At 40.2% G+C, this 24,724-nt stretch overlaps 1 protein-coding gene across 1 annotated transcript; it reads right to left on the bottom strand.

Moving 5' to 3' along the window:
* Window positions 1–385: 385 nt before the first annotated feature.
* On the bottom strand, window positions 386–24,288 carry LOC111949554 (transmembrane protein 255B). The gene is made up of 9 exons (XM_023966836.3): window positions 22,834–24,288; window positions 21,566–21,708; window positions 20,465–20,527; window positions 14,760–14,849; window positions 10,099–10,179; window positions 9,815–9,900; window positions 5,469–5,628; window positions 2,929–3,045; window positions 386–852 (listed from the first exon to the last, which is right to left on the bottom strand). The coding sequence occupies exons 1-9, from the start codon at window positions 22,892–22,894 to the stop codon at window positions 706–708; spliced, it is 948 nt and encodes a 315-aa protein (XP_023822604.1). The 5' UTR covers window positions 22,895–24,288; the 3' UTR covers window positions 386–705.
* Between the last annotated feature and the right edge of the window lie 436 nt (window positions 24,289–24,724).

Here is a 24,724-nt window from a genome sequence, read left to right as displayed (position 1 = left end):
GGGGAATTGTCTCAGCTCTGTACCTTGTGTTTCTGTAACCAGGGGAAGCACATTGCAAACAACAGGTCTAAAGGAGGAAGAAAAAACACACAGAAGTTTCAGTTTGTGAGGTATGCATTGTCTGGCTACAGGCTTGATACTTCCAGACACATCCCCCTCTATGCCTATTGGGCTCAAAGAAAGAACAAAGTTCTTATTACTTAATGAGTTTTGGGCCCTAATGAAATAAAGGTAAACAATGTTACGGCAATGAAGAGGCCAGGCAGGCAACATCAAGCAGCATCTCTAATGAATATGAGTGTCAGTGGGCATCACGGCTGAACCTAGAACAGAATGGCTGTCGGTGCATTAGTTAATTTAATCAGAAAAAAAAACTTAACTAACATGACTTGTTATTACTTTATTAGCAGATACAGTTGAGTTTAAGATGTAGTATAAAAAGTAAATTTATTTTGTCAAACCATACATTTCACAAAAGGTCTTAAATAATTAGCCGTTTCACTCGTTTGTAGAATGCACATCATAAGACCAGAAAAATGGACAAATAATTTGAAATAGCTCAACATATTTACATTTCATATACAGACATTTTACACCATACCCAACAACTATTCTAAATTAAACTCCAAAATACGGATCCCCCTGGATGTCTTGTGACTGTCATGTGACAAGTTGGCAACGGAACGCTGGAATAGGGAGGTTCATTCAGACAGAAAAGCTCTGTGGTTTGTAGGGCAGCAGGTTATAGAGCGGGGCGAAGGGAGGGGGGTTGGGGTCCGGACGGAGGGGTACTGATGGATCACTCTGGGGGAACTCCTTCCCCACCGCTGGGGCAAAGTATAAGGAGGCTCTCTGAAAGACAGAACAGAAAACACAAGCTTAGTTGGATTCAGCTCAACAGTATTGTTCCATTTGCTAATTTGTTCCATTTATAACTACACTCTACTTCTAGGTAAAGAATAGTTACAAAAATATTTAGAATTGAAAACCATGACCAGTTTGAGTGGATAAGCAAATAAATGTAATAGATGCCAAAKAAATAGATGCCTATACAAACAAATCTTAATTTGAGGGAAAAACAATATTGTTCTATTTGTAACTACACTAAACTTGGAAATAATTACAAACAGCAGGCTTTGAACATCACCGCTTTGAGTGGATAATGGATAAGAAAAGAAAAAAGTTTAAAAGATTCCAAATAAAAAAAGTGATTCCAAATGGAGGTAGGCCAAATGTTTCTCAGACAAGTTCTTGTTTTCTGGGGGTTTATTGGTTGTTGGATGCATGAACCTGGCATGATCTACTAGGGCTACTTGGTGCTTTCTGTCTTTCAAGCAGATTAGTAGTTGCAAAGCTGGGTTTTAATACAGAGGTTAAGGTAGACGGTGGGCAGAGGAGGAGAGAGCAGCAGGGCAATATGGGATGGTAGAGGGAGCTGAGTCCTCCCAGAACATCTGTGAGTTTCCATCCAATGTACAGTATCTCACCCCTTTCTCTCCCCTGGGGTTTTACAAGACCAATTACCAGTAATAGGACTACTTGAGCTCAAGACCGAAACAGAGGTTGCTGTTGAAATATAGTGCATTCGGAAAGTATTCAGACCCCTTCACTTTTTCCACATTTTGTTACGTTACAGCCTTATTCTAAAATGGATCAAATAAAATAAAAAGGGCTTGTAAGTAAGCATTTCAGTATAAGGTGAAATACACCTGTTGTATTCGGYGCATGTGACAAATACAATTTGATATGCAGAGAAGAATGGGAGAAACTCCCCAAATACACCTGTGCCAATCTTGTAGCGTGATACCAAAGAAGACTCGAGGCTGTAATCACTGCCAAAGGTGCTTCAACAAAGTACTGATTAAAGGGTCTGGCGTGGAGATATTTGAGGTGTGTCCTTAAAACGTGCGCCAATGTGCCAATTTCAAGCAGCGCTACTGGTGATACTCAAGACTCACCAATAGCTGGTCTTAGCGGTAATGCAATTGGTTAAGTCAACAGACATTCCCGTTTTTTCTTTATATTGGACATTAAAAAAAAWTCTGAATGGCCAGTGAGTGGCCAAGCCTCAACACACCCACAACTTGTTWATTTACCAAAACTTGCGCCACTGTTATCTACTGCGCCCATAATTCTGATTGTGAAAATAAAATAATTAAATCGGAAACACCCCCAAACTTATAATGCTATTGCCAGATTTACCATTGCATTAGATGTATTAAAATAGAGCCCTGTATCTCCAAAAAGGAAACTTTTCATAAACTGATTTGTTAAATATATTTTCAGATCTATTACCATATAGTCACGGATATTCACAAGGTGTTTGGAGTGACTTTGATTGGTCTTAAAGTCATTAAACTTTCACTGCACATTTTTGTTTCTGTTTTTTTTTACACACATTGAAAGTAGTCATTCGCTTGACTGCTTTCAATGTGTGTTAAAAAACAACATAACAAATCTAAAAGGTTACAAGGAGATACAATGTTTATCCAGGAAGGCAATGATTTATTTCTACAAACTCCGCTTCAGTCTTGGGCTTAATTGATCTAGTAAAATCATAGCAGAGAAATGGGTCAGATTCATTATATGGAAACAGCAAATGTGGGTCATGAGCCTGATCTGTGTGGGTAGGCAAGCAGGGTTAGGGTTAGGGTTAGGGATAGGGACACACTTATTACAGTAACTTCAACACTGAAGATTCAGTGGAAGCAGCAATTTTATCGTTGTGTTTTGCAATAAATAGGTTTATCATGCATTTCATGTGGATGTAGTTTTTTTACGTATTCAATATCTGTGAGAGATGTTTGCTTTGACACTTACCCAGTGGGTTTTGCTCTTATCTGTTCCAATATTAACAGGAGTGGAGGGTGTGAGCAAACAGAATTACGAGTGTGTGTGTGTGTGTGTGTGTGTGTGTATGTGACTGACCGGGTAGAGGTGTTGGTGTCCTTTGTTGGTGTTGTCCATCAGCAGGGGGGCAGTGGGGGAGCAGCGAAATCCCCCCTCGGAGAAATGCGATGACGACAGGGTCACTGAGCTGCTCCTCTGTCAAACACATACACAAAGAGAGACACACACAAACACATTTTGGAATGTTGTGAAATGTGTTGTGATCCTCTTGTGTGTATTCTGAAATACACACACAAACACACATTAAGGGTTGTGCTGGATATCTGAAATGATGTTGTTACCTGGTCTGGCATCAGCAGTCTGCCACATGGATGAACCCCGATCCCCCCCCCCCCCCACCACCAACACAAACGCACAAACAAACGCTTGTTCACGCACACACACCCTGACACGCTGCTCATCAACCAGAAGTGGTGGGGAGAGAGAATTATAGCAATGCCGTGTTATTTGGATAAGACAGGAAGGGTTGGGGGATCCTGGGGTGGAAGGGAAGAGCTCAGATTTCCAAGAAACAATTATGTCTGACGTTGATGTGTGTCTTCCTGGGCTATGCCCTGCTGTGTCTCCCAGCTCTATCGTGCCGCAACACAGAACATAAGCTCCTTCTTCTAATTCAATCAGGGCCGGTTAGCTGTTCTGGTTCTGCTGGGGACATTTAACATAGGATGATCGCCAGAGAGATATCTTTCTTTCYTCTTAAGTGAATCGTGACATTTCTAATCTGGATTGCCGGGAAACTAAAAGACMCACTTTTGTATTCGATTTGATCATCAGAAACGTATGAATATGTCTTTCCCAACCCCCATCCACTCCTTCAAAGCTTTGCTCAGATATGRTAGCAGACAGACCTGGGTTCAAAAACGATTTTAAATAATTGTAAATACTTGWTCTGTGCTTGATTGAGCTTGCCTGGCTTAATGGACCGATAAAATAGTTCCAAAACTGTAAACCCTGCACATCTGGCACTCCAGKCAGGCTAAAACCAACACTGACAGTATTTGGGCGATTTCATAGCAGAAGAACAATGATAGCAGAAGGTCTTGTAAAGTTTAACGGCTTCCCGGCCCACACCCCTACCGGCTCACACTGTTCCATCTTGACACCATATGTCCATAGGAGTCATCCTGATACATCATCTGGGAGATKGTCTGTAATTTGATACCTCTGCTACTCTCCACAACTCCTATCTCTTGCTGTGTTCGTCCTCAACAAAGGCTTCACCTCCACTCCTCTGGAACACGGTACACCTTGTATGGACTCACTGTACTCTACTGTATCAACACCAGTCTCATCAATAGCACTATAGGTGCAATCAAGCAACAGTTATGCAATTCGCCTCCACTCACTTAAAGGAACCCATACTCTAGATCCTTCATCGCTCGGGTCAAAAGTTGTGMACTATAATAGGGAATAGGGCTTCAAACACATATAGTGCACTTAAAGTGAGTTGTGTTTTCAGATCTCAGAGGTCTTATATTGGGATAAGTCCATGTCCCAGGTCATCTGTTCTGTAGATTCATCTTGATCAAATGGAAAAGATAAGCACTCTGGGCTCCCGAGTGGCGCAGCAGTCTAAKGCACTGCATCTCAGTGCTAGAGGMATCACTACAGACCATGGTTMGATTCCAGGCTGTATCACAACCGGCCGTGATTKGGAGTCCCATAGGACAGCACACAATTGGCCCARCGTCGTCCGGGTTAAGCCGTCATTGGAAATARGAATTTATTCTAACTGACTTGCCTAGTTAAATAAAGGTTAAATAAGATAAAAAATAAATAAATGTAACTTCCAGATTTGTTGTGCTTATGTTTTCCATTCATTTGAGGTTGAGGAGGCACATAGCTGGATCTACACAACCTGAAAACATCTGAGAAACTTTGAATTTGGAGTGTAATTTCCCTAAAATGTCCCTATAATGAATAACAGTATACCCTTGATTCAATCCGTAGAGCTGAAGACCTGCGCTGCAGTGCGATAGAAAATGAAAGGCAATGTTCCCGCGTTCGGAGAGACTGCATTTATGGTAAACGCTTAATACAGTATGTCGGCTCAATCGRAAATTACCTTGAAATTTCAATCRCGCTACAGCTCAGACCTTCAGCGCTACGAATTGAATCAAGTCCAATATTAACCTGTGAGCCCGAGGAATGTACCTATATAAATAACACGCCAAAGTATTTCAGAACCATGGACAGCTACAGTTAGCCAGTGCAGGAGAAAGGCGCTGATGGTTCAGCACCACGGCAGTGGAGAGCTCCACTACAGGTGGGCCGTGTCCCGCACCCAACACCGCTCATTACGAGCTGTTRCCACACACCTGTGGGCTACTGAGAAGAATGTTTGGAATGGGCAGGAGCAGGCCTGCAGGGCAAGAGAATGCCACCTRATTTGGATTATTTTTCCCAATCCCCTTTCCCCAGGTTTAATACAATATGGAATAAAACCTGGATATGATTTAACTGCAAGTACTGATTAAGACTCCTGATTGTACACCACAAACCTTTAAGCATTGCAAAAGTACAGTAGCGTGTAATTTTAGCCACAGCCTCGCTCTCACCTGGTCCTTGATGCTTCCCAGCACAGCGGTGGTCAGGATACCCAGGAAGAAGGCCACCAGGTTGAGGCTGGTCAGCACCCAGATCAACACGTACAGGGACAGCACGTCTCCGCAGCTCCGCACACCCACAAACTCATAGTAGTTGTTCATGTAGCCCCCACTACAAGACAGGACAACAGAACGTCACTAACAACAAATCCTATAACAATATTATTATATTTATGCTATTAATATGCCATTCATAGAATAACATGATGCTACTTTATAAAGCTATACTATTAGTATGAAATGATTTGGGCAGGACCAGGAGTTCTCGCCATTGTTTTATTGAACCTTTATTTTGACAGGGAAGTCATACTGAGACTAGGGTCTCTTTTTCAGGTACAATATACAAAATTACAAAACATATTAAGAAAAAGACACATTTATCAACATAGAGGTCTCTGGTCATTACTCTGAACGGACCAAGTGAGATCAGGGGCCTCGTTTATAAAAATGTTCTTAGATTTATACTCAAAGTTAGTCGTAAGATCATTTCCGACAGTATGCTTACGTTGGATTCATAAAACATACTGAGCATAAAAAAACGTGCTTACGTGCAGCTTCTAAGAAGCCCATTTGTAACTTACGCACCTGTGATCTATACATTTCAAATTAACTTAGAATTGACGGCACCTGAACGTGCCTTACAATCAGCGATTTTCCCCTTATAGAATGCTAGCACAAAAGAGGGTTTAGTCAGGAATAGCCATGGACCAAAAGAGAAAAGCTAACTTTTTGGAAGTCGAGATCACGGCGATGGTATAGGAGATTGAAGACAGGCAACACGTATTATTCGGTGGACTAAATAGTGAGTTGACAAACAAAGCCAAACAGGTAGCTTGGGAGTGTGACGCCGCTGCAGTGAACGAGGTGGGGCAGCAAGACAGAACTGTGGCTGATGTGAAAAAGAAATGGTCTGACCTTAAACTGCAAGGGATAAAAAGAATAGCCCTACATAACCAGCAGGAAAATCACTTACGTCAAGTCTAGACTTTGCATAGAGATAAGATCATTTCCACGTCAAAGTGAGGTTTTATAAATAACTACTTATATGTGGTTTTCTGCATAAGTCATACTTAAGATCAAAATTGATTGTAAGTCCGTTTTATAAATGAGGCCCCAGAGCATCTCATTTCAGAGAGCTCTGTAAGTTGTTCCACATAAAGGGCACAACAAAAACTAAAATCAGCTTTACCCAACTCTGTGGAGACCGAAAGGGCCTCCAGTGTTATTCAAGCCTGAGACCGAGTTTGGTAATTTGTAAGTCTAAATTGAATTAATTATGATAGATACATAAGAAGTTTCTGCATGAGTGCTTTGTAGATAAACACATGAAAATGTTGCTCTCTCCTTACATACAAAGAGGCCCAACTAGTGCTGTTACTGTGACATATTACCGCCACACTGGCGTTCACGAGTCATGACGGCAGTCAAATTCCATGTGACCGTTTAGTCACGGTAATTAGGCTTCTCCAAGCTCTGATGCTGCTGATGGTCATTAGTGGCCTACCAAACTTGCTAACTGCTACCAAACTTGCTAACTGGACTCTATTGTCCCTCTAATCACTMTGACWTCAATGCAAATGTAATTGAAAATCTAATCACACTTCAYGAGAGCCCATGAGCTCATGTTGCGCAACATTTCTACAGGCTATGCARTTGCGTGAGAAAACAGAGTGATGGCCTCTATTAAAAAGAGGTGGATCCCATGAGCTTTCTATAGGCTTACTATATTTATTTCTCAACTTCCTAATATTAAACAAATTGCTTCTCTTTACAACAGGGGTATAGYCTACCTGGTTGGAATGAAAATGAACCACGGGAAAAGCGTCCTCCATTCGCTATTTAAGTGCATATATGATATGTATTTTTGCCTCTGCCCCTGTTTCGAGACAGGTGCATAGTAATGGCCATTCTAAATCAAAACAAATTTCACACATATATTATTTAGGATATGTAAAGACAAGATTAAATCAAGATCAGTCTTGATTAGCCTATCACTTGTGAATGATGCCCAGCTAGTGTGCAGTAAGGCAAGAAACAACGCAGGCCTTTTTTTAGCAATTTTTTCAAATCACACCTCGCACACCTCATGTAGTCTAGCCCATAGGCCTATATGTTTTTATAAGGTTTGTATCGCAGCTAAAGTGGCCAAATAACTTCTTAACATTAAGCACATTAATCAGGTTTACAACGGGTGTAGAGCCTAACTGGCATACATAAGCAGCGCGTGAGTTTCAAGTTTGGGGAAGTTCATCTTCACCATAAAAATGCACCTTTGCATAGTCACATTTGCAGTCACTTTTGAAAATGGTGTTTTCCCACTAATTGATTGCATTTTGGAACATTGGCGCTTATAGCCTACTGCCATGTGCATATTGCTGCGCTAATAATGTGAAGGAATAGACTAATAGTTTATCAACATTTTAAGCTAAACGTTCTGATCTGTTGCGTCAGACACATTGCTCACATTTTTTTTTAATGCTAGTGGTTGTATTAATTTGGGATCTATCGCATCCCACAACTGTCCCAGACTATGTTTGGAATATTTATTTATTGTACAGAATAGGTAAACGTTTGCACTATTGGGATAGTAGATCTCCTGACATGTCAATGATGTGTCGTGAAACAGTGTTGTTTGATGAAGGCATTGTCTGTATAGTTTTTTTGTCCTTTTCCCCCAGCATTGGCCCAGCCATATCCGTGGCATCAGGAAGAATTAAGTCCTCCACAATAGTACGGGGCTTGCCTGTCCTAGCCACTCTGTAGCTCACCATATTAGACACTTCTAGCACATTCTTATTAATAATATTGGTTACTTTTATACATGTTTTACTACTCGAAAGTCGTCTTAATTCTTGCTCCAAAAACTCCCGTGGCTTATTTTTCAAATTGGCATGTTTTGTTTCTAAATGTCTGCGCAAGAGTGAAGGTATTATCAGCAACCATCACTCCTGTGTTCCAATGCCACGCTGTGTTAGCTAATCCAAGTTTATAATTTTAAAAGGCTAATTGATCATTAGAAAACCCTTTTGCAATTATGTTAGCACAGCTGAAAACTGTTGTTCTGATTAAAGAAGCAAAAAAACTGGCTTTCATTAGACTAGTTGAGTATCTGGAGCATCAGCATTTGTGGGTTTGACTACAGGCTCAAAATGGACAGAAACAAAGAGCTTTCTTCTGAAACTTGTCAGTCTATTCTTGTTCTGGGAAATGAAGGCTATTCCATGTGAGAAACTGCCAAGAAACTGAAGATCTCTTACAACGCTGTGCACTACTCCCTTCACAGAAACTGTGCAAACTGTCTCTAACCAGAATAGAAAGAGGAGTGGGAGGCCCCGGTGCACAACTGAGCAAGAGGACAAGTACATTAGAGTGTCTAGTTTGGGAAACAGACGCCTCACAAGTCCTCAACTGGCAGCTTCATTAAATAGTACCCGCAAAACACCAGTCTCAACGTCAACAGTGATTAGGCGACTCCGGGATGCTGGCCTGCTGGGGACAATAAAAGGCCACTCTTAAATGTGCAGTTTTGTCACACAACACAATGCCACAGATGTCTACATTTTGAGGGAGCGTGCAATTGGTATGCTGACTGCAGGAATGTCCACGGCAGAGAGTACGGCAGAGAGAAAGCAGAGGACTTTCTCACTGTATGGATCCTGCCTGCACATACACTATACGAGCCGGAGATTACCAACTTGGTGCTGTAGAAGCAAGCAGTAAATTGCAGAGCAGTGAGCTAAAACACCGGTCAACAAGTTAAAGAAAGACAKGTAGTAGGAGCATTCGCTTACCAACGCGCGGCGTGGTGTGAATGAGCGTGGAGTGAAGGAGCANGTAGTAGGAGCATTCGCTTACCAACGCGCGGCGTGGTGTGAATGAGCGTGGAGTGAAGGAGCAGCGAATGATGGCTCATGAGGGCAGTGGGAAGTGAGATGAGTTGGTCTGTACACCATTTGACCTGGCTAGGAAACCCTCAGCGCTAGTTTGAGCCTACTTCAGCTTAAATAGGGCACAATCACTCCATACCTTATCATCGTGATAGCTAATGTGTGAAGAGCATTCTGGCACAAAATGCCTTCCAAGCATCACACAGGTGGGTGGGTTCTACACATTGCTGATGTGAGGGGTGAGTTACCACATATACTGTATATAAAGTTATTTTTGTTMGATTATTAAAGTTAGTTAGATTATTACCGGTTGGATCTGCGGCTTATCAGACTTGCTTTCAATGAGAAATCTGTTGGGTCATACACAAAGCTACATGATGGATCTTTAATGTATGTGCATCTTTGACTCACTTGGCACAGTCATAAAGGTCGCAGCAGTAGCAGGTCCCACTGCGTACCTTCATAGTACATGACTCCGTGAGACCCTGGCACGGCACCTGCAAGAGGAGGCATACACTCTAATCAACAGTATTGAGTGACAGGTACAGTRCAAGCAGAGATTAGTCAAAGGTGATAGACCCCTCCCTTAAAATGTATTTTCCCCCTGCCAGACAGTAWGTACTACACATATTTTCAGAATTGGACAGGATAGCTAACACAGTAAGTCATACTGCTATGCGTGCAGTTGTACTTACAGAGGCATAGTAATTCTCATAGATGWAGCTGTTTCCACTTGTGTAAAACTGGCATCTCCCTGCTTTCAGAGGACGGACATCCTGGTGTGGGACAGACAGAGAGACATGATATCGTAATGCATGAGAGAATCGAATAGACTGCAGTTGTATGGTTTAAACACAGCTGCAATGACTCCATCCAATTCCAGCACATCCCTTTTGAATAGCATTTGCCAATTAGACTCCATATCGTTCTGGCATTGTAAAGTTCTCCTATAAAACAGATGATGGATGTAAAATATATATACACTAAGTGTACTAAACATTAGGAACACCTGCTCTTTCCATAACACAGACTGACCAGGTGAATCCGGATGAAAGTTATGACCTCTTATTGATGTCACCTGTTAAATCCACTTCAATCAGTGTAGATGAAGGGGAGGAGGCAGGTTAAAGAAGAATTTGTAAGCCTTGAGACAATTGAGACATAGATTGWGTTCCATTCAGAGAGGGAATGGGCAAGACAAAAGATTTAAGTGCATTTGAACGGGGTATGGAGGTAGGTTCCAGGCGCACCGGTTTGAGTCTGTCAAAAACTGCAACGCTGCTGGGTTTTTCCACTCTTAACAGTTTCCCATGTGTATCACGACCCAAAGGACATCCAGTAATACAACTATGGGAAGCATTGGAGTCAACATGGGCCAGCATCCCTGTGGAAAGCTTTTGACACCCTGTAGAGTCCATGCCCTGACAAATTGAGGCTGCTCTGAGGGTAAACGGGAGTGTAACTCAATATTAGGAAGGTGTTCCTAATGTTTTGAACACTCAGTGTATACAGTGGTGTAAAGTACTTAAGTAAAAAATACTTTAAAGTACTACTTAAGTAGTTTTTGGGGGGTATCTGTACTTTACTATTTATATTTTTGACAACTTTGACTTTTACTTCACTACATTCCTAAAGAAAATAATGTACTTTTTACTCCATACGTTTTCCCCGACAGCCAAAAGTACTCGTTACATTTTGAAGGCTTAGCAGGACAGGAAAATGGTCCAATTCACACACTTATCAGGACAACACATGGTCATCCCTACTGCCTCTGATCTGGACTCACTAAGCACAAATGCATCTTTTGTCAATTATGTCTGAGTGTTGGAGTGTGCCCCTGGCTATCCATACATTTTAAAAACAAGAAAATGGTACCGTCTGCTTGGATTAATATAAAGAATTTCAAATAATTTATACTTTTACTTTTAATACTTAATTCTTATGGCTGAGATCCCGTTAACGGGATCGACTTGACAACAGCCAGTGAAAGTGCTCATAATTAAAATTCCTCAAACATACAAGTATTTTACACCATTTTAAAAAGAAACTTGTTGTTAATCCCACCACAGTGTCCGATTTTTWRAAAACACAGCCATTTTTCCAGCCAAAGAGAGGAGTCACAAAAAGCAGAAATAGAGATCAAATTAATCACTAACTTTTGATGATCTTCATCAGATGACACTCATAGGACTTCATGTTACACAATACATGTATGTTTTGTTCGATAAAGTTCATATTTATATCCAAAAATCTTAGTTTACATTGGCGCGTTATGTTCAGTAATGTTTTGCCTCCAAAACATCCGGTGATTTTGCAGAGAGCCACATCAATTTACAGAAATACTCATAATAAACATTGATTAAAGATACAAGTGTTTTACATGGAACTTTAGATAAACTTCGTCCTTAATGCAACCGCTGTGGCAGATTTCAAAAAAACTTTCGGAAAAAGCACACCATCAATAATCTGAGTACGGTGCTCAGACAAAACAAGCCATACAGGTACCGCCATGTTGTGGAGTCCCAGAAGTCAGAAATAGCATTATAATATTCACTTACCTTTGATGATCTTCATCAGAATGCACTCCAGAAATCCCAGTTCCACAATAAATGTTTGTTTTGTTCGAATAAAGTCCATAATTTATGTTCAAATACCTCATTTTTGTTGCGGCGTTTAGTTCAAAATCCACAAATTCATGACGCGCAGGCCAGACAAAAGTCAAACAATTCCATTACAGTTCGTAGAACCATGTCAAACGATGTAAAGAATCAATTTTAGGATGTTTTTAACATAAATCTTCAATTAATGTTCAACCGGAAGAATTCCCTTTGTCTGTGAAATGCAATGGAACGCAGCTAACTCTCACGGGGGGCGCCTGAGTGAGCTCGTGGCACTCTGCCAGACCCCTGACTCAATCAGCTCTTATTACCTCATCCTTCACAGTAGAAGCATCAAACAAGGTTTAAAGACTGTTGACATCTAGTGGAAGCCTCCTTAGGAAGTGCAATATGACCCCATAGACAATGTATCTTGGATAGGCAACCTACAAACCTTCAGATTTCCCACTTCCTGGTTGGATTTTTTCTCAGGTTTTTGCCTGCCATATGAAGTTATTTTTTATCCTCACAGACATCATCAAACAGTTTTAGAACTTCAGGGTGTTTCTATCCTAAATCTACTAATAATTGCATATCTTAGCTTCTGGGCCTGAGTAGCAGGCAGTTTACTCTGGGCACCTTATTCATCCAAGCACTCAATACTGCCCCCCAGCCATAAGAAGTTAAGTATATTTTAGCAATTACATTTACTTTTGATACTAAGTATATTAGAACCAAATACTTTTAGACTTTATTGAAGTAGCATTTTACCAGGTGACTTTCACTTTTACTTGAGTAACTTTCTATTAAGGCATCCATAATTTTACTAAATATGACAATTGGTACTTTTTTTACCACTGAGTATATACTGGAACCAGAAGATGGATGAAAATATATAAAACAGTATATGTTATGATTTTGCAGGTTTTGCTAAGACGAATTGGTAAACAGATAGTAGTTATGTACTACGCTGTTCAACACATACTTTAGATAAGTATATCAACTAGTTGGACACTACGTTGGAACTAGTCAAGTCAACTCTGTTATTGACATTTGTAAGTACCGAATGCATACAGATGAAGGTTGTTCACTTGATCACCCAGTTGCAGGAGAACCTTCCTGAAAGCAGTAAATGTAAAAMTTGTAGTGCAATTWCCACTTTTACATTTCAGACTTAATTTTYTCTTATGAAAAATGTATCAACCCCCACAACAATGTTGATTAATTCTAATCCACATAATAATTTAAATTTCCTTTTGCGGCAGGATTACCTTCCTGCTGGAGCAAATGTGCTCAAATTAAGATTCTGCATCTGTACAGTGCATTGTAATGTTTCTGTGACAAAAGSTAGCATATTATGTTACGTCTAGTCTATGAAACCAGGCTGCTATACCCAAAGACTTACTTCTGTCTGCTTTGGCTATATTCATTCTTGCTCACAGTTTAGAGAAAAACAGAAGAAATGCAGAATTTACATAATTAAACATTGCATAGAAAAAAACATTAGAAAACCCTCACTTAGACACATAAAACATGGCATATTGACAAACCTTGTTCATTTGAAGGTGTTATTGGTGCTTTGAATTTTACAATTCAATCTCTGTTTCTTTAAATGTTTTAATAGGGTTTTGATAGAGGCAAACATTCCTAGCTGAAGCTTTGGGATTAATGGTCTAATAAAATAACTTGCTTGCTGGGTTTCCCAGCCCTCCTTCAACTACATACTAACACAGACACAGATGCCCTGTACAATCAGACAGGCATGCAGACAGACAGACAGACATACATACGTAGGCACAATTCTGGACCATGGGTCATTTGCATCTTGGCATTTCCCTCGAAATGTACACATTAATATTATATTGCAATGTCATTGTGTAGCCATGTATTGATCCACTTTGAAATGTAAATGTGTTTAAAGTTTATTGCAAGTATTGAAGCTATATTGTGCTATGGATGGCAAACGGAGCATTCGATCTTGTGTGAAATTTTCGGTTGGGTTAACACATTGAAATGGGAGAGGACGCTCTCTCATGACCACACTCATCCACAGGGAGTGAGACTCAATCCAAACTGCTTTCAACATTACAGACAGGGTGGGTCAATCTCCATCCACACACGATGGAACACTCATGCATGAACACTAATATTACAGCTATTCTCACAAACACTCTCATGCACGACATCAAGATCAGAGACTGGGGGAAGAGAAACTGAGATCAAGCCTGCTACTGACTGAATAAATGAGAAATAAATGAGTTTTTCCCTCCTAAGATTGCTATTTTCACTCTGAATGTCACGCCCTGACCTTAGAGATCCTTTWTATGTCTCTATTTTGGTTAGTCAGGGCGTGAGTTGGGGTGGGCATTCTATGTTTTTGTTCTATGTTGTCTATTTCTATGTGTTTGGCCGGGTGTGGTTCTCAATCAGTGGCAGCTGTCTACCGTTGTCTCCGATTGAGAACCATACTTAGGTAGCCTTTTCCCAAACACTACCCTGTGTTTGGTGGGTAGTTTTCTGTTTTTGTGTCTGCACCAGACAGAACTGTTTCKCTTTCGTTCTCCTGTTTGTTGTTTTTGTTCAATTTGTTTTTTGGATTAAATTATGAACACTTTAAACGCTGCACCTTGGTCCACTCTTCCTTCAGCGCACGAGAATCGTTACACTGAATGAGAAATAAATTAGCTTTAGGTAAGATTTTCATTTACGGTGTGATCTGTTGAGTTGAAAGACACACGTGGAGCAGCAACGTTACTCACCATGTTGAAAACGATGAAGACGCCATCCACCACCAGACACAGGAAGGAGGCAATGATCCCGAAGCTGAGGAAAATAATGGCCGCCACAAGCTGGAGAGAAAGGGAATAAGACATTATTAGAAAAGATAGAAACATACATACATGACTGAGCACATGCTAGTAGGACTAATGTTCAACAACAAAACTAGGAAGACAGTACACTGTATATATCCTCCCAAGTGGGTTGTAGCAATCCCACTGGGCACCAACATCAAGGCATCGTCTATTCCACGTTGGTTCAAGGTAATTTACATGAAATGACGTGGAAACAACGTTGATTCAACCAGTGTGTGCCCAGTGGGATTTTTAAAGCTTTCAATTTTATCAGGGGTCTGTCTGATGAAGACAGAAGATTAAATCATTGTTACAATAAACACACTTGGGAGCCTATATTGATTTAAGACATTATGTCAGACAAAATGCAAACAGCTGTGTTAAAGCAAACTTTTCACTCAACTCAAGCGAAAAGAGAGAGACACAGGTTGAAAGGTATAATGATTAAAAGAGAAACACAGTATGAAGGAACACAGAGAAACACATGTAAAAACCACAACAACTGTTTATGGTCAAAAGCATGTTATGTGCCCAGTGCCATTTAACCCAAGCTCTGTTGAGTAAAAACAGACTTCCTTTTTTAACGTAATAGTATTTATTTGCAACCCGTGACTGGTTTCTGTCTTTATGTCTGACAGTTCAGCTACCCTATCCTGACATCTAACTTGAGATCAGTTATGAGACATATAAGCAATCATATTCCATGATCGAGGAACATTTTTTCATCTTAATCCAAGTTGCTGGTACGAGAGTCCACTTAAACAACAAATCCACTCAGGAGATTCACTCGTTTTTCTTGATCATCTCTGAGCCGACATCTCACATGGGCCCTAAAAGTTGTCTGGCTGTGAAATGATGTCCAAAATAGCTGAGTAGATTCAACAAAATGTCCCCCAGTGTTAACACGATATCCACACTGAGACAGAGAGAGAGAGCGAGAGAGAAAGAGAGAAGGAGAGAGAGAGCGAGAGAGAGAGCGAGAGAGAGAGAGAGAGAGAGGAGAGAGAGAGAGAGAGAGAGAGAGAGAGAGAGAGAGAGAGAGAGAGCGAGAGAGAGAGCAGAGAGAGGAGAGAGAAAGAAAGAAAGAGAGAGAAAGAGAATATGAAGGAGCTGTGGTCGCCAGCAGACAAAAATAAACAGATGCGGGAAGATTTGTGGACCTAAGGGAAGCTTGGTCTGGGATGTGTTCATTACCCACTCGGCAAAAACTGGTTGCATCAATGTTGTTTCCATGTCATTTCAACAAAAAAATCTATCTGATGAAATTGGATCAACGTAGAAAACTGATTTGATTGCAAAAAGTCATCAACGTAAGGGAATTTCATATTTTTTTCACCCAACTTTTAACTTAAGTCGAATGATTTAACCCCCACGTCTCTTGGACCTAGACTTGGTGCTCCGGTGCCGCTTGCCGTGCGGTAGCAGAGAGAACAGTCTATGACTAGGGCGGTTGGAGTCTTGGACAATTTTTAGGGCCTACCTTTGACACCGCCYGGTATAGAGGTCCTTGACGGCAGGAAGCTTGGCCCCGGTGATGTACTGGGCCGTACGCACTACAGAGGGTAGTGCGTACGGCCCAGTACATCACCCCCACGTCATTCAAAAATCATGTTAAACACTATTACAGCACATAGTTTGAGTCGATGCAACGTATTATGTGACATGTTAAGCACATTTTTACTCCTGAACTTATTTAGGCTTGCCATAACAAAAAGGTTGAATACTTATTGCCGCAAAACATTCCAGCTTTTAATTTTTWATTATTTAATAATTCCACTTTGACATTATGGGGTATTGTGTCTCAATTTAATCCATTTTAAATTCAGGATGTAACACAACAAAATGTGGAAAAGGTCAAGGGGTGTGAATACTTTCTGAAGACACTGAATATACACTGAGTGTACAAGTTATTAAGAACATCTTCCTAATATTGCCCTCAGAACAGCCTCAATTCGTCTCGGCATGGTCTACAAGGTGTTGAAAGCGTTCCACAGGGATGCTGGCCCTAGTTGACTCCAATGCTTCCCACAGTTGTGTCAAGTTGGCTGGATGTCCTTTGGGTGGTGGAACATTCTTGATACACACAGGAAACAGTTGAACATGAAAAACCCAGTGGGGTTACAGCTCTTGACAAACACAAACTGGTGCGCCTGGCACCTACTACCATACCCCGTTCAAAGGCACTTAAATCTTTTGTCTTAACCATTCCCTCTCTGAATGGCACACAATCCATGTCTCAATTGTCTCAAGGCATACAAATCTTTCTTTAACTTGTCTCCTCCCCTTCATCTACACTGACTGAAGTGGATTTGACAGGTGACATCAATAAGAGATCATAACTTTCACCAGGATTCACATGTTCAGTCTATGTAATTGAAAGAGCAGGTGTTCCTAATGTTTTGTACACTCAGTGTATATATGTATAAAACGTTGTTTTTTTCCCCCTCTTTTGTTAATGAATATTACTAACAGCAACCGATTAAACGATTTTGGCCAAGGGATCAGTGGAATAAGTTTAGAGGGTGTAATAAAATACAATGTAATATTATGAATCTATCATTTATGGTATTAACACTAGGCAACAGGGACCTGGGAGACTCACTGGGATATTTGTGAAAAATATATTTTTTAAATACACCTGCTAAGTTTTCTCTCTGCCTCATTTGTAGAATTGCAGGAAATTAGCTTGAAAACTGCAATTCCAAGAGGCGAACCTTTAAAATGTTCCTTCCCAGGGCCCGAAACTTGATTAGTCCGGCCATGCACGGCCGAATTCATTGTAAACTCCTATTTTATCTCACTTGAGTTGTGTTCTGATTATGAGGGGGTCCCCAATTAATTTGCTATTACAATAGGGGTCCCCAGTCCCAGAAGTTTGAGATCCCCTGCCCTAATAAACACTACCCTAGCCTCAGAGACCGCTCGTAGCAGAACTATTTAGCCATGGGCAAACCTCTGCACATCGTCAATGGTCTGTGATCTCTGATGGGAGATGAGCCTAAGTCAGTAAATAAGTAAGTAAGTAGCCTAAACCAGGGTGGTCTGGCAGGACTGGAGCCCTGGTAGCCATTCTGGCCAATAAGCTAGTCCGTGACAGCCACTGAGGTAATGTCGAGTACATGTCTGTAATCTTGGACATGATTACAGACATGATTAGAATTAGACAAAATAACAGTGGCCTGTTACTGAACAAAAATATAAACGCAACATGGAAAAATGTCATTGATTTTACTGAGTTACAGTTCATATGAGGAAATCAGTCAATTGAAATAAATTCATTAGGTCTTAATCTATGGATTTCACATGACTGGGAATACAGAATCTGTTGGCCATAGATAGCWTTTTTTTTTTTAAATGGACCTCACAATGGGCCTCAGGATCTTGTCACGGTATTTCTGTGCATTCAAATTGTCATCGATAAAATGCAATTGTGTTCGTTGTCCATAGCTTATGCCTGCCCATACCATAACCCCACCGCCACCATAGGGCACTCTGTTCACAACGTTGACATCGGCTAACTGCTCGTCCACACAACACCATACACGTGGTCTGYGGTTGTGAGGCTAGTTGGACGTACTGACAAATTCTATAAAACGACGTTGGAGGCAGCTTCTGGTAGAGAAATTAACATTAAATTCTCTGGCAACAGCTCTGGTGGACATTCCTGGAGTCATCATGCCAATTGCACGCTCCCTCAAAACTTGAGACATCTGTGGCATTGTGTTGTGTGACAAAACTGCCAATTTTAGAGTGGCCATTTATGGTCCCCAGCACAAGGTGCACCTGTGTAATGATCATACTGTTTAATCAGATTCTTGATATGCCACACCCGTCAGGGGGATGGATTATCTTGGCAAAGGAGAAATGCTCACTAACAGGGATGTAAACAAATTTGTGGACAAAATTTGAGAGAAATAAGCTTTTTTGTGCGTATGGAACATTTCTGAGATTTTTTATTTCAGCTCATGAAACATAGGACCAACACTTCACATGTTGCGATTATATTTTTGTTCAGTGTAATAATAACTGACAGACCACACTCTCTATCTCCCCCTATCCCCCTATCCCCCCCCCCACCCCATCTTTGGTTTACTACATTGAAGTATCATTAAAAAGGCTTCTTTAACATTTATTATGATTTTAATTTGAATTTTCTTTAACGATACAAGAACCGTAACGAGACACAGAAATGAGCAGGTGAGAATAATTAGCAGCAGACTGCTTTACTTCATATTACAAGCTCACTAAAGTTTACAGTTTTTCTAAATTCCAAGAAAACTGTGGTAAAATGTATTGATAACAGAAACAATAGCTAACAAATACCCATCTGGAATCATTTTAAAGAATCATTCATGAACGTACGTGTGTGTGTGTGTGTGTGTGTGTGTGTGTGTGTGTGTGTGTGTGTGTGTGTGTGTGTGTGTGTGTGTGTGTGTGGTGTGTGTGTGTGTGTGTGTGTGTGTGTGTGTGGTGTGTGTGTGTGTGTGTGTGCGCATCTGCACTGCAGGCATTGACATCCTTTCCAAGCCAGGCACATTTACTCCTCTATGCTGGGGTCCCCTCACTCTCTCCATCTCCCTATCTTACCTCGACCTAACAAGTTGCTTTCTGTTTATACACTCAGTATCTCTCTCCTTTTTCACAATGTTTTCCTCTGCTGGATAAAATGAGATGGGATGGTATGGAGAAGCCCCACACGTACACATCAATCAAAATCCTTATCCACTATACATGCATGCACACACACACACACCACACACACACACTACTCTGTCCATCTTCTCTAACTTGTTAAAGACTAGTCCTGCTGTGTGAGGTGGAGAGTCAACCCAACAGAACAGAGTACCATGGGATGTGGTTTGGACTGGAAAGACAGAGTTGGCCATGCTGAGTCTGTTGACTTGAGCTGGTTGAAGATCAGGTTCTTTAATTTTGTATTATATTGATTGGTGTGTTTAAGATTGGAATGCTCAACCCTGAATTCTACCTTAGAAACAGTGTTTTTGGTTGCAGCGATTATAAGGGCATATGTTTCACTTCAAATAACAGCTGGCTACAATGATTTAAATATTTCTAGACATAGATATTTCAAGACTATTATCCAATGAGTTTTAGGGTTTTTCCTTTTATATTTTACAGGCCAGACCATATTTCTGGCTTTTACACAAAATAGAGGTTGTGGCTGTGGCTTGGATACCACACCACTCTCTATTCTTAATCATCCCCACTCTCTATGACAGATAAAAAAGACAATTAACTGAAAGATGCAATATGGAAATACTCTGAAACCAAAACTCAACCCCAAGTAACCTCTTTTAAAACGACTAATTTGGTCATTAGCCCTGTAAACACTGTGCATTATTTCATAACAAATGGTCCACTATCCGCTAAATCAGGTGTTATAGTGTTGGGCTGGGTAAAAAGCCTGCACACAGCCTGCAGTTACCCAAATCAATCTCTGCTGTGCATGGATGCAATTATAACCAAGAGGATGAAAGAGAGAGATGGATCAGGCAAGAACATTATGGGATAAGCAGAGGAAGAGAGAGAGACCATTCAGGAGGAAGGATAGTACAAATGTGACAAATGAATGAGAAGTAGTAGAAAGATACCAGCTGTTTTCGGTTTTCCTCCAGGCAGAGTCCAAGAACACCCAGGAAGGATCCAAACGCCAACTGCAGATATCAAATAGAACAGCCACTGTTAGAGAGATGCCAGCGGTTGGCTCTTATTGTAGAGAACTTTATGCACTATTAAAAGTCATGTAAAGTCAAGAGATAAATAACAACTCTGTTCACTAATGTTATTGTTATGCAAAGATTATTCCCTGGTGGACTACTACTACAACAGAATTGGAAGTGTCAATGAACTGTGCAGTTGAATCATTAATGTACCCACAAATCAGAATTGAGTTGCGGTGATCCAGCAGGAGAAATGCCAAGGTTTAAAACACGGACATAATAGAAAATGCACCTGTTAACAACATGGCTGTGGTACCGTAGAACTCTCGGAAAGGAATGGGATGTGTGGGATAACAAGTAGCAGAAGTTCTGGTGTTTGGGTTTTTCGTCACTGGTTATTTGGACAAATGGCAATTTCGCAGTTGTTAGCATATTTTGAATTCCCGAAGGGAAGGGGACATTCGGCCCGTAACTTGCAAAGAGAGAAGGTGGAGCACCTCGTTCTAGCATCTCTTGATCCAATCTCTTAACACATACGGACCCACAACTTAATCGAGCAGCTGACCAATTACACAAGACTTTAATTCTGGGTTAAACGAGATTATACACTTAGAAATGATCTGTCTTTAAATGTATATAAAATCTACTGGAAATATTTACTGGCTGTGATGCAAATAACAGCTGAAATATATGTTGTTTGTCTGTCATGTGCTATAAGATCAGGGTTTGTTCTCAAGGCATTTATGAGACTTTAATTGTCATAATTTGGAAGACATCTTGTTTTGCGGACAACGACTCACAAACCACAGTTTCCCCATCTGTCAATAATTTCTGGAGACCTGCCTTCTTGGCATTGCAACTTTTTTATTTTCTTAAGGTCTGTGTTGTTTTTTTATGACAAAAAGAAAGAACATTTGAGAAAATGTGTTTATTGTTATTAAAAGTTAATTTATATGTATAGTGAGTAATTTTCAACAAAATGGAAGATGAACATAATTATGATGATGATGATAATGATGAAGATGTACTTACAATGACTCCAGAGGTGTATCCGGTGATGCTGAGGCTCTCTGTGCGAGTGGTGGTGTAGATCCCCAGAATGACCAGGACCAGGGACAGACAGAGCATGCCCAGTACCAGCCATATCGCCATCCTGTTCCTCCTCTTCATCAGTTCTGAACCCACAGATGCATAATCAGTCACAATACCATTTCACTATACAATGTATACCTAGCCCAGGTGGATTAAAGAAGGGTTAACACTTGGGGTCCTAGGAGGATAACCAGAAGGGGCCCACTAAGATTTGTCCTCAGTATCCACGTTGGCCCCACATGTGGTTGCCATGTTGGGCTTTATGGTGGGCTCATGTTGGGCTTCATACCCACGTGTGGGGCCAACCTGAATACTGAGGAAAAAACGTTTTGGGTCCCTGTTGGGTTTTCCTCATGGGGCCTGAGGAAAAGCTGTTCATTAACCCATTTGGGCCCCACATGGAAATGTTGGATGGGACCATTTATGATAAAAACAAAATAAAAAGTGACATGTTTTACTGAGAATCTAGCACAGAGGGAGCAGATATGCTCCAGTCCATGATTTACTATTTTCAAAATAATATGGATTATTAATATGATGGTAAAAATAACATTTAAAATATATTAGGCCTAATTTATTGTGCGGACTGTCATACTGAAAGGGCAGTGTAGATAATACATATTAAAAACTCTCAGACAGAGAATAATTCCACATCTGCAAAACAGCTCTACCAAGTCTGCAAATGGATAATTAGCCAGTATAATAACCACAATGGGCTGAATTCTAATTTGCGTTCAGTGCATGTAAAAATCTCCTAATGAGATCAATACTTGAGTTACACGTCAGTAAGTCTTCTTTCTATTGGCAGGTCTCAAATTACAACAAAGTAAATCTTAAAAATGAAAGGTAAAACCTGCAAATAGATGTCATATTTCTCTTTATTTGATTAATGATTAGGCAAAGCTGCTTTGGGGATTATAGGCTATGTCAAAATGCTCCACACATAATGTTTTTCAATAAGCATATAAYTTACATAGTTTTCATGTACACAGACAAAAATCACTTGCATTTTCCTTCACCAAAACGAAATCCTTTCAACTAAGCTATTTAATTGTTGCTGTTATAATTTACAAAGCATAATATGGTAAAAAAAAATCTAAATCGTCGTCCTAATTCAAATATAGTAGCTTACACTAATTCGCAGTATAGGCTAAGCAACCGGAAAAATACGCATTGAATGGCAGTCACAATTTAACTCTATAGCCTACCTGCTTGACTGAGAGCAGGCTTCTCCCGATCCGCTGCGTCCCGAATGGCTCCGGTTGTCATGCTCCCCAAACGGATGCTCAACGGAGTAGTATAATATCCACAATATCCCTGAGTGAGCCAATGCGCTACGTCTACTATGCTGATTTCAGAACACCTCCGCACGGTCTGTTGCGCATGGAGCTCTTCAAATGTTTTATAAGCGCACTGCGCGCACGGTTGGCCAACGTGTTCCCAAATATGCACGCGTAAGATCCCGCTCCTAGTAGCCTACAGCTGCGTTGATGCGCTGCTCACTTGTTACTAAAGGACCAGGCTAATAATGGGCGTTTTCTTCTTATGTCATTGAATCTTACTGTGAATGCTTTTATGGTTTATTCAGTTGGCCGGTTAAAAAAAGAAACGCTAATCTTATGAGAAATTGCATGGGCTATTTTTACAATCCTACATTACTATACCTTGAGATGTTTAAACTAAAATTAAGATGAACCTACATGTGTTTTAGATTCAACATCATGTATCTATTAATCGTGGATGTTTCTTTGTTTTTTGGTATTTTAATTATGAATGTGACCCACTCCCTCTCCGACTTTCCTCTGTTAATCTGCTTAAAGCCTAGATCATTATTATTGTATATAATGTATATGTACTCGTGTGTTATATTACTGTGTATTAATCTTTCTGAAAAATCACTGTCTTAGAGATGATACGATAATGTACAATTTAAGCACACGGGAAAGGTGAAAGTTGTCGTATAAATCTAGAGGGATGAGATTGCATGGACAGAAACTAGATTTAGACATGAGTACTGCTGATTTCCCTTGTTTGGGAGAAACACTCATAACTTTCAGAGTAATACTACGCAATAATGTGGACCATTAAACATCATTATTAAATATTTTCAGCTAAGCTGCAGTTCCTGTCAACATGCATACATTTTTTCTCCGTGAATTGTAATTTTTAATGGGAAAAACTCTAGGCCCAATTGGTACAGCCTACCTAGTAGGTCTCAGTCTCAGAGTTGTTCCTGGCCCTGCTGGGTCATGGTCAGGAAGAATTCTGGGCCTTATATGTAATGTATGTAATATCTTATGCAATACCTAGATGTGCACAATGTTACATTTTTCAGTACATCTAAAGGAGGTCATTTTCACTTGATGGGTGATTAGGGTTGCGAAACTACCAGTAATTTACCAAAGTTACCAGCATTTTCAGACACTTTGATAATTAACAGGTAATCTGTGGCAATCTATGGTAACTTTGGTAATTTATACTTGAATAACTAATATTTTCATATAAAGTATTAATTTTGTATATCCGTATTGTCCATGAATTTCTAGTGGATAGACCATATAGTTCAAGAGAAAATAGCCTAATTAATGAACAAAGCATCCAATCAACAATGGCATTATTTTCTATTCACTCCAACTCTTCCAACTATAGACTTATTTCGCAACTGCCACCAGTTCGTCATCAAAATATTTACAGCAAAGACATTAATATAGCTAGTCAAATAAATAAGTGGTTAAAAATATAAAGGATATTTAAAGCTGATACCTTCCTATTAAACACCAATGGTATTCACTAAGTAGATTAGTTATATTTAGGATAATGTTTTACAGTTTTGTCGTTCTATTATATATTTTTKGGATTATATTTTTTTATGGGCTATATATATATTGTACATGTGATAAGGCCAAACAGGGGGCGGAGATAATCAWAGACACTTGATAATCTGAAGTACCCAAAAAGGCCACTAGATGTCATCTGACAACTTTCAAGGATTTTATGTAATTTACCCAAATTCTGGTGGTTGAACAGTGCTTGCACGTCAAATGTTCTACTGCTTGAGTTCCTGTTCCTCTCAGAATATAAACTCAAAAGTATTGTCAG

The sequence above is a fragment of the Salvelinus sp. IW2-2015 genome, linkage group LG22 (assembly GCF_002910315.2).
Source record: "Salvelinus sp. IW2-2015 linkage group LG22, ASM291031v2, whole genome shotgun sequence".
Classification (NCBI taxonomy): Eukaryota; Metazoa; Chordata; class Actinopteri; order Salmoniformes; family Salmonidae; genus Salvelinus; species Salvelinus sp. IW2-2015.
This window is presented reverse-complemented; position numbering and strand designations above follow the sequence as displayed.